This window comes from Vigna umbellata, chromosome 4, assembly GCF_029865625.1.
Source record: "Vigna umbellata cultivar VRB3 chromosome 4, Vumbellata_1.0, whole genome shotgun sequence".
In the NCBI taxonomy this organism is placed as follows: Eukaryota; Viridiplantae; Streptophyta; class Magnoliopsida; order Fabales; family Fabaceae; genus Vigna; species Vigna umbellata.
Window position 1 is genome coordinate 56,824,327 of NC_142168.1, and position 10,853 is coordinate 56,835,179.

The 10,853-nt window shown below is 41.0% G+C and overlaps 1 protein-coding gene across 4 annotated transcripts; it reads right to left on the reverse strand.

Moving 5' to 3' along the window:
* Window positions 1-3,454: 3,454 nt before the first annotated feature.
* On the reverse strand, window positions 3,455-7,345 carry LOC148200650 (clathrin heavy chain 2-like). Of its 4 annotated transcripts, XR_015785542.1 has the most exons (7): window positions 6,981-7,334; window positions 6,709-6,874; window positions 6,246-6,366; window positions 4,847-4,963; window positions 4,519-4,708; window positions 4,233-4,349; window positions 3,798-4,138 (listed from the first exon to the last, which is right to left on the reverse strand). XR_015785542.1 is itself a non-coding variant. In XM_088111546.1 (6 exons), the coding sequence occupies exons 2-6, from the start codon at window positions 6,753-6,755 to the stop codon at window positions 3,666-3,668; spliced, it is 441 nt and encodes a 146-aa protein (XP_087967672.1). In that variant the 5' UTR covers window positions 6,756-6,874; window positions 6,981-7,345; the 3' UTR covers window positions 3,455-3,665. The 4 variants fall into 4 exon arrangements, 1 of the variants encoding a protein (XP_087967672.1); XM_088111546.1 differs by lacking the exons at window positions 3,798-4,138; window positions 4,519-4,708 and adding an exon at window positions 3,455-3,704 and having other exon boundaries at window positions 6,981-7,345; XR_015785544.1 differs by lacking the exons at window positions 3,798-4,138; window positions 4,233-4,349; window positions 6,981-7,334 and having other exon boundaries at window positions 4,676-4,708; window positions 4,847-5,461; window positions 6,709-6,723.
* Window positions 7,346-10,853: the final 3,508 nt, after the last annotated feature.

Below are 10,853 nucleotides of genomic sequence, written 5' to 3' on the forward strand. Positions count from 1 at the left end.
TCGTGCACTTCGTCAACTTCGTCCACTTCGTCCACTTCGTCCACTTCGTTCACTTCGTCCACTTCCTCCACTTCGTCGACTTCCTCCACTTCCTCCACGTCGCAAATTCATCAACTTCATCCACTTCATCCACTTTAACCACTTCGTCCATTTCGTCCACTTGCTCCACTTTATCCATTTCGTCCACTTCAGCAACTTCGTCCACTTCGTCCATTTCCTCCACTTTGTCCACTTCGTCCACTTCGTCAACTTCCTCCACTTCGTCCACTTTGTCAACTTCCTCCACTTCGTCAACTTCGTCAACTTCTTCCACTCTGTCCACTTGATCAACTTCATCAACTTCGTCCACTTCGTTGACTTAGTCCACTTCCTCCACTTTGACCACTTCCTCCACTTCGTCCACTTCCTCCATTTCGTTCCCTTCGTCAACTTCGTCAACTTCTTCCACTTCGTTCAGTTCGTCAACTTCGTCCGCTTCGTCAACTTCGTCAACTTCGACCACTTCGTCCACTTCCTCAACTTCGTCAACTTCATCAACTTTGTCCACTTCGTCAACTTTGTCAACTTCGACAACTTCGTCCACTTAGTCCACTTCCTCCACTTCGTCCACTTCCTCCTCTTCACAACTTCGTCAACTTAGTCCACTTCGTCCACTTCGTCAACTTCCTCAATTTCGTCAACTTTGTCCACTTCGTTCTCTTCGTCCACTTCTACCACTTCGCTCACTTCGTCCAGTTCGTCAACTTCGTCCACGTCGTCCACCTCGTCAACTTCCTCCATGTCCTCCACGTCCTCCACTTCATCCAACTTAGTCCACTTCCTCCACTTCCTCCATTTCCTCCACTTCGTCCACTTAACCAACTTCATCCACTTCGTCCACTTCCTCCACTTGGTCTACTTTGTCCACTTCCTCCACTTTGTTTACTTCGTCAACTACGTCCACTTCATCAACTTCGTCCACATCGTCAACCTCGTCCACTTCGTCAACTTCTTCCACTCCGTCCATTTCGTCAACTTTTTCCACTTCCTCCACTTCGTCCACTTCGTCCACTTCCTCCACTTCGTGAACTTTGTCCACTTCGTCCACTTCATCCACTTCCACCAGTACGTCAACTTCGTCCTCTTAGTTCACTTCCTCCACTTCCTGCACTTCCTCCACTTCGTCCACTTCGTCAACTTCAGAGACTTTGTCCAGTTCCTCCACTTCCTCCACTTCGTCAACTTTATCTACTTAGACCACTTAGTCCACTTCGTCCACTTCCTGCACTTCCTTCACTTCCTCCACTTCCTCCACTTTATCAACTTCGTCAACTTCGTCCACTTCGTCCACTTCGTCCACTTCGTCCACTTCGTCCACTTCGTCCACTTCGTCCACTTCGTCCACTTCGTTTCGTCGACTTCGTCAAATTCGTCCACTTCGTCAACTTCGTCCACTTCGTTAAATTCGTCAACTTCGTCCACTTCGTCCACTTCGTCAACTTTGTCAACTTCGTCAACTTCGTCATCTTCGTCCACTTAGTCCACTTCATCCACTTCCTCCACTTCCTCCACTTCGTCAACTTGGTCAACTTTGTCAACCTCGTCTACTTCGTCAACTTCGTCAACTTGGTCAACTTTGTCAACTTCGTCCACTTCGTCCACTTCGTCAACGTCGTCAACTTAGTCAACTTCGTCCACTTCGTCAGCTTCGTCAACTTCGTCAATTTCCTCCACTTCGTCCACTTCGTCCACTTCGTCCACTTCCTCCACTTCCTCCACTTCCTCCACTTCCTCCACTTCGTCAACTTCGACAACTTCGACAACTTCGTCCGCTTAGTCCACTACCTCCACTTCCTCCACTTCGTCAACTTCATCAACTTTGTCAACTTCGACAATTTCGTCCACTTAGGCTACTACCTCCACTTCCTCCAGTTCCTCTACTTCGTCAACTTCGTCCACTTCATCCACTTCGCGACTTCGTCCACTTCATCCAGTTCGCAACTTCGTCAACTTACTCCACTTCGTCAACTTCGTCAACTTCGTCCACTTCGTCAACTTCGAACACTTCGTCCACTTCGTCCACTTCGTCCACTTCGTCCACTTCGTCCACTTCCTCCATTTCCTCCACTTCGTCCACTTCGTCAACTTCTTTAACTTTATCCACTTCGTCCACTTAGTCCACTTCCTCCACTTCCTCCACTTCCTCCACTTCGTCAACTTCGTCCACTTTGTTCGTCCAGTTCCTTCGTCCATTTCGTCAACTTCCTCAACTTCGTCCACTTCGTCCACTTCGTCCACTTCATCCACTTCGCGACTTCGTCCACTTCATCCAGTTCGCAACTTCGTCAACTTACTCCACTTCGTCAACTTCGTCAACTTCGTCAACTTCGTCAACTTCGTCAACTTCGTCCACTTCGTCAACTTCGAACACTTCGTCCACTTCGTCCACTTCCTCCATTTCCTCCACTTCGTCCACTTCATCAACTTCTTTAACTTTATCCACTTCGTCCACTTAGTCTACTTCCTCCACTTCCTCCACTTCATCAACTTTGTCCACTTTGTTCGTCCAGTTCCTTCGTCCATTTCGTCAACTTCCTCAACTTCGTCCACTTCGTCCTCTTCATCCACTTCGTCCACTTCGACCACTTCGTCCACTTCGCCCACTTCGTCCAGTTCGTCAACTTTGTCTACTTCGTCCACCTCGTCAACTTCCTCCACTTCCTCCACGTCCTCCACTTCATCCAATTCGTCGACTTAGTCCACTTCCTCCACTTCCTCCACTTCGACCACTTCGTCCACTTCACCAACTTCGTCCACTTTCTCCACTTCGTCTACTTCGTCAACTTCCTCCACTCCATCCACTTCGTCAACTTCATCAACTTCATCCACTTCGTCCACTTCATTCACTTCCTCCACTTCGTCCACTTCCTCCACTTCGTCCCCTTCAACTTCGTCAACCTCCTCCACTTCCTCCACTTCGTGAACTTCGTCAACTTCAACCACTTCGTCCACTTCATCCACACTAGTGGAAAAATGACCTTTTATAACGTACAAAAATGATCTTTTATAACGTAGTTACTGGGGACATAGTTCTGGGCGATATAATAAGTCTACGCATTTTATAACGTAGCAGAAATTTACGTTATAATATGTTCAACATATTATAACGTAGTTGTTGAAATACGACATAATATGCACAGTTTAGTATGACAAATTTTCATCTATATGTTATAATAGGATGGAAGGTTTTATAACGTAGAAGTTTTTGTACGTTATAATATGTGATATATTATTACGTATATATTGTTGTACGTTATAATATGTGATCGACTATCATAACATACATTATTTAGTACGTTATAATATATGTTTTTTTTTAAAAAAAATAATTATTACATTTGACATCCAATAAAATTATAATAATATTCCTGTATTATAATCTCATCCAATCAATATATAAACAAATTTAAGAAAATTAACAAAATAGAATTCATTTCAAATATTAAATAGTCTAATATTTAATAGATCATTTATACATGAAACTATATATTAAATCCAACTGTTAAATTAATGTACATACACTATTGAATTGTAACCAAATTTCTACTAACACTTAAAATTTCTACAAACACTTAAAATTTCTACTAACACTTAAAATAAAAGAAGCTCAATTTCTTCTGATGTCTTCAATGTCTGCAACTTTCAGGGGATGAATGATTAAAGATCTACAAATAAAATAATAGAATTAAAAAAGGTAAAATAAAAAAAGTAAGTACAATTAGATATAAAAACAATCAAATTTTTTTAAATTATTTATTTCCAATCAAAGACTCTTTATCTTTTACAAAATGAAAAAAAAATACAAAAAGAAATGAGAATACGAAATAATTTGTCTGGAATAAAATATCAACCTCATGTCATTTCAAGAAAAGAAAAAAGACTAGTAAATTACACAAATGATGACAAATCCATAAAAATAAAGTAAGAAGTGGATAAGTTTAAAACATACATTTGAGGCATTTCCTTATAATTCATCGAGCAATGATATTAAAATCCATATAATTTGAGGCATTTTCTTATCTAAACTGGTACAAATTAATTTATTGATTTCATTAATTACTCAATCCAAGGATACCCTTTGGCCAGAACTCATTGACCACTGCAATCAAAGAACTTTTGAATTATTCTATATACATAAACCAGAAAAAATATGGATGCCCAAAAAATAAACAACTTAGATTAGAATTAATTACCTGCTTTGAATATATCAAGATTTTGTCAAATTCTCTCCTCTCTGCAAAAGCTGCAACAACTTTTGGTGTTGCTCTAGCTTTGATATAAATTTTCAAAGCAAGGTCATTATCCACCGTCTGCATATATGCAAGCCTCGTAAAAATTAGGAAAAGCAAAGGAACAGATCATGGGTTTCTTTAAAAGGAATGGACAATTTGGATTTTCCTTCCCCAGACCATCAATAAAATAAAATTAATAAATATGTCCAAATGAAAAACAAATAACACATTAAATTTCTGTCAAGACCTTCACAAGGTCACCAAGCTCCTCACTGCATTCAAGTTTATCCTCTGCCAGCCAATTTTCCAAAAGATTCTTTTTGTTCTGATTTACAACAACTCGTCACAGTTCCAGTGACTCAAAAGCATTAAGCTTTCCCATGGTTAACAGAGTTCCAAAGTATTGCAACAGTGGTGGTGTTTGCCCAGCTTGCACTCTGAAAGCAAATTAACAAACGCAACTCAAGAACACAGGATAAAAAACATATTGATATATTAATGTGATTATGAATACCCTAAATTTGGTAACAAAACCAAGACATATTAATGTAACAACATTTTCATGCATAAAAGACCTGAAATTTAGCAACAGTATCAGGAGTTCGAAGTACTCCTTGGGGTGATTGTGCAGCAAGCTCTGCAGCTTCCTTATACTTGGTCTGAGCAAATAATTCTTGAAAACGCTTAACAACCTGAGAGAAAAAACACAAACAAAACAATAACAATAGGTAAAAATAAATGAACTTTAAAATTGAAAAGAAAACTCATTCTTCCCTCTCTACTATCAAACAACCTACGAAGAAAAAAATTATGGTTGGGGAAAAATTTATGCCCTAATAACTCCAGTTACTGATCTTTGAATCAGAAGTTACAGTTGCCATGTTCATATTTCACATCAACATTTTTTTTAGCACATACTTTTAATGAAGATTCCCTTAGGCCTCAAGTAATTACACCTTACAAACTGTTACCTGTTCATTCCGGTATTCTGTCAAAAAATAAAAACATATATACAAGCAAATGCTACAAAAGAAAATCATTTTCCATCATTTTCTCAAGCTTTTATGCTATTTGTCTTGTTGATAATTGCTCTACTCCAGATGACACATCTGAAATGCTTTATGACTGTCATGTACTCCTCCTTGTTCTTGAACATCAGAGGCACCTTGGATCAGGGCCAAGCAATGACCCTGCAAACCATAAAGGGAAGTTCAAAAGATAAAAGTAGAGGAGTGATGCAAAACTGGACTTTGACTCCTCAAAGGTGAGAGGAGAACACTTGATAGGATTGTGATAAAATAAATTATGCTTAATTGAAGGAGCCAAATACATTCAACAATTGTGAGTTCACTTTGTTCTCTAAAGTGCACCTACTAACTTTAAAGGAGCCAAATCCCTTAGTGGCAGAGGACAAAAGGGAGAATTTATATAAGAAACTCTACTTAGCGTGACTCTAATAAAACCACCTTGCATCTATTTCATGTTAATCACCAATATTTCTTAAGTGCAACCAACAAATCATGAATGATAAGACCTAACATTGTATCGTATGCCTTCACTCTTAGATTGGATTAAACAAATGAAAAATACTTGGGCGCATAATTTCATAAACATTTTAATAGAGTAATTCTATCTGTTTGTATGATTTCATTATACTACTATAAAAGAAGAAACGAGAACAAGAGCAGAAGCTCCTCATGATCAAAGATCACTCAATGACCCCGTTTCCATATGACAACACTTGTTTTCTTTCCACAACTAACTATTCCCCATCCCATCTCACTACTCACCTAAAGGGGTCTAAGATAACCAATCACACCATGTGTAAGAAAAGAAAATCAGACACTTTAAATTGGAAGTGGTAAATGGTAATTTTGAAATAAGAAATATACCACTACAAGTCAAAGCAATGAAAATAAATAATCATACAAAATTAAAGAATAAGTGCAATGCCAAAATTCTAAGGATACATACCACCCGTCCCTTAGTTACAGACAAGTATGCTTGAAGCTCAGACTCAATAACCTTGAGCAACGAAAATGCTCCAAGCATGTGCTTCTTTTCCAATTGGCAGGCTATCTTTAAGAACTGATGCCTGGCAAGGAGATTGATGAATCATCGAGGATGAAGGAGAGAAGAGAAGAGAACAGAGTAGCATTGCAGTGATAGGAAAATTTATAATGCAGGGAGATCTGTATCACAACAACTGCAAAAGGAAAACTCCTCAAGCGAGCATTTGAGCAAAAAACCAAGGCCCAAACGACAACCATTGCAATTCCACTCAATATGCTAAGAAACCGCTCTCTCACCACACAAAAACCAAAACAAAACCACACAACATTGACATTTTCGTTTTCATATTATACACATCACCTACAAAACATTCTATCAAACGGCCATAACTTCCCAAATCAACTCGGGATCAAAAGAAGGTAACCTCGCGAGAGAACAACCTTCGAACTTCGTCTCGTCTGTTACCATCATCGGACACTCCGTCCAAACCGAGGTCGGCGAGGTCTCACCCTTCCAAATCCCATCCTCCTCCTCTCTCTCGTGCTAACACCGCTGATTTCCACATCAATCCAAACACAATCTCCACCATTCTAGGACAAATTAGTGAAATTAATAGAAGAAAAACATAACAAATTAGGAAAAAACAAATAGTAGAAGAAATTTTAGCGATTTCGAAGTATGAATCATAAAACTTACTTGGTCAGACTTCGGAGATTTCGACGAAGAGGCAGCGGAGGCAGAAGCAGTCTCCGAAGGTTCTATAACTACTTGGTCAGCCGTAGGAACAGTGATTTCAGTTCGCTGGCCTTCGCCTTCCCTTAACCTAGCTCTCCTTCTCTCTATAGCCTAAACCACAACCACAATCGCGAGGAAGGAGGAGTTTTCTCGGAGCCGGGAAAAGCATGGGCGCGGAGCAGTGTTCTCAGAGTGTTTGGAGGGAGGAGTGCCGATAAATTAAAGATGAGAGGGAACGAGTCTTTTGGAGGTTCAGAGACGCGGAAGAGAGGAATGAGACGAGAGGGAAAGTTGAAATCAAATTAGGGAAATGTCAAAAATTCGAAGGAGATATTATAACAAATTTTTAAAATTACGTTATAATATGTTTTAAACTTATTTACAAGTTTACCAACGTTTCAATTTTATAACTGATTTTCAAAATTACGTTATAATATGTCTTAAATTTATTTACAAGTTTGCCACCGCGTTTTATATTATAACTGATTTACAAAACTACGTTATAATATGTCCTATTATGATGGATAATTTTTATCTGTTATAATAGGTCCGTTATAAAATGTCATTTTTCCACTAGTGCCACTTCCAGCATTTCGTCAACTTCGTCCACTTAGTCGACTTCCTCCACTTCCTCCACGTCCTCCACTTCATCCAATTCGTCAACTTAATCCACTTCGTCCACTTCGTCTACTTCCTCCACTGCGTCCACTTCGTCCTCTTCGTCCTCTTCGTCCACTTCACCAACTTCGTCCACTTCGTCCACTTTGTCCACTTCCTCCACTTCCTCCACTTCGTCAACTTCGTCCATTTCTCAACTTCGTCCACTTCGCCAACTTCTCCCACTTCGTCCACTTCGTCAACTTCGTCCACTTAAAGCACTTCCTCCACTTCCTCCACTACGTCCACTTTCTTCACTTCCTCCACTTCCACTTCCTCAACTTCGTCAACTTCGTCAACTTCGTTCACTTGCTCCACTTCGTCAACTTCGTCCACGTAGTCCACTTCCTCCGCATCATCCACTCCGTCCACTTCCTCCACTTCCTCCACTTCCTCCTCATCCTCCACTTCCTACACTTCCTCCACTTCGACAACTTCATCCACTCAGTCCACTTAGTCCAGTTCCTCCACTTCGTCCACTTCCTCCACTTCGTCCACTTCCTCCACTTCGTTCACTTCCTCCACTTCGTCCTCTTCGTCCACTTCATCAACTTCGTCCACTTTGTCTACTTCCTCCACTTCCTCCACTTCCTCCACTTCGTCAACTTCCTCCACTTCGTCAACTTCGTCCACTTCTCAACTTCGTCCACTTCGCCAACTTCTTCCACTTCGTCCAACTTCTTCAACTTCGTCCACTTAAGGCACTTCCTCCACTTCCTCCAGTTGCTCCACTTTCTCCACTTCCTCCACTTCGTCCACTTCCACAACTTCGTCAACTTCGTCCACTTCCTCCACTTCGTCAAGTTCGTCAACTTCATCCACTTACTCCACTTCCTCCACTTCCTCCACTTCGTCCACTTCGCAACTTCGTCAACTTCGACCACTTCCTCCACTTCCTCCACTTCGTCAATTTCAGCAACTTCATCGACTTCGTCCACCTAGTCCACTTCGTCCACTTCTTCCACTTCCTCCACTTCCTCCACTTCTTAAACTTCTTCCACTTCGTCCACTTCGTCAACTTCGTCCACTTCCTCAACTTCGTCAACTTTGTCCATTTCGTCAACTTCGTCCACTTAGTCCACTTCATCCACTTCCTCCACTTAGTCCACTTCCTTCACTTCGTCCACTTCCTCCACTTCGTCCACTTCGTCTAGTTGGTCAACTTGGTCAACTTTGTCAACTTCGTGCACTTTGTCCACTTCGTCAACTTAGTCCACTTCCTCCACTTCGTCCACTTCGTCAGCTTCGTCAACTTCGTCAACTTCGTCCACTTTGTGCTCTTCGTCCACTTGGTCCACTTCATCCACTTCCTCCACTTCCTCCACTTCCTCCACTTTCTCCACTTCATCCACTTCCTCCACTTCCTCCACTTGGTGCACTTCCTCTAGTTCGTCCACTTCCTCCATTTCGACCACTTCCTCCACTTCCTCCACTTGGTGCACTTCCTCCATTTCGTCCACTTGAACAACTTCGTGAACTTCTTCCACTTCGTCAACTTCGTCCACTTAGTCCACTTCCTCCACTTAGTCCACTTCCTTCACTTCCTCCACTTCCTCCACTTCGTCCACTTCGTCAAGTTGGGTCAACTTGGTCAACTTTGTCAACTTCGTCCACTTCAGATTGACACTTCAGATTTCTCTTACATCCACGTAACCATTTTTACTCCACTCTACCTCAGCCGCGTGGATTGCTTACGCCATCGCCACCACGCGAGCTTATTCCCTCGCGAGTTCCCTCAGCACCACATCACATCTTCATTTCGCGAAGTCTTCATCTACTTCACTCTCGAGAGAGAGCTCCTCCACAACGAACCACATTGTCATCGCAGAACCTCACCTCTCTCGCCGATTAAAATCACTTCTCCACCGTTCAAATCCGCTTCCGCCTCAAACCCTAGGTTTTCACCGATTAATCCTCCAACCTAGGGTTCTTAGTCCTTCTGCTGTTTCCGCTGCTTCATTTGCTTCCTCTGCTTCTTTTCGCTGCGCATCGATGTCAAGGAGGCCTCGAGGAGTCCAGATCTCTCAAGTTTCGTTTTCTCCTCGGAGCGTCGCCTATCAAGTGGTAATCAGAGCTCAGGTTCTCCGCGCTTCGCAAGCTAAGTATCTCTCTCCATTGATTCGCGTCTCTGTTATGAGTTTAAGTTTCTTGCGTTGTTATGAAATTCACGAGTTGTTTCGATTCTGTCTTGATCTTATTCATTCTTGTTGAATCTCTTCAATATTCGTGTTTTTCATTATGATTCCTTCTCTGTCTTGTGTTGATTCATGTGTTTTGGTGTCGATCTGTTCTCTGTCTTGAGATTCAATCTGTGCGATTGGTTGTTTTCAAATTTTCCGTGTTGTTCATTATCATTCGAGCAATGTCTTGAGTATTTTACTTTGTCTTGTTCATTGTTTGGTTTCTGTACGGCAATTGCTGCTTACATTAGGTTCTGGTTGAGTCAATTTGTATGTGCCAGCTTTACTTTGATTGTTGTTCCTCATCTTAATCGGTTGTTTGAGTCATTTTATTTGAGCATCATATTCTGTTTTTGTCAAAGTCATGTTGAGTTGCTTATTTGTCATAAATTCTGGGTTGAAACCGTGTTTTGATTGAGCTGAACAATCTGATTGAATGTTCCTTATCTGCACCCCATATGAGCTATGACAAACTCACTTAGAGCTCGAGTGCATGATGGATGACATCAGATTCAGCCTTCATTTGTTTTGCAGTATTATAATTGCCTTTGTGTTCATTTGCAAGTGAACGAGAGTTGAACTCTGTGAGACATTTGAGCAAGTACCATGTGCATACCATATAAGTAATGACTTGCCTAGGCAATGCTTGGTTGCACTGAGAAAACTCCAGCAGAGTTCAAAATTGTAGTTGGCCGATCTGCATTATTTTTGTTTGAATCATTTTATGTGTTTAAAATCTGTTTGGCATATAGATCTTGCTGGAAATCTTGCATTAACTTCCTCGTATCTTGTTCAAGTTTCCAATTGCTGTTAAAGTCATTTTCATCAATAATTTGTCAATTGACTCAATAAAACTTAAAACTGGTGGTGTGGTTGAGCTGTTTGATTGCATAATTGGCCATTGCAAGTTCAATTTTCGAATTACTATTTTTCTGCATCCAACTTCAGAGCAAAACAAGTTGTTTTGATAATTCAAACATGATGCAATAGCTTAATT

Coding starts and splice junctions, on each gene's coding strand:
- LOC148200650 (XM_088111546.1), bottom strand. CDS start 6,755: ATGATGGTAACAGACGAGACGAAGTTCGAAGGTTGTTCTCTCGCGAG. Junction 4,964..6,245: donor CTGTAACTAAGGGACGGGTG/GTATGTATCCTT, acceptor TTTTTCTCTCAG/GTTGTTAAGCGTTTTCAAGA. Junction 4,350..4,846: donor ATACTGTTGCTAAATTTCAG/GTCTTTTATGCA, acceptor GCATATATGCAG/ACGGTGGATAATGACCTTGC.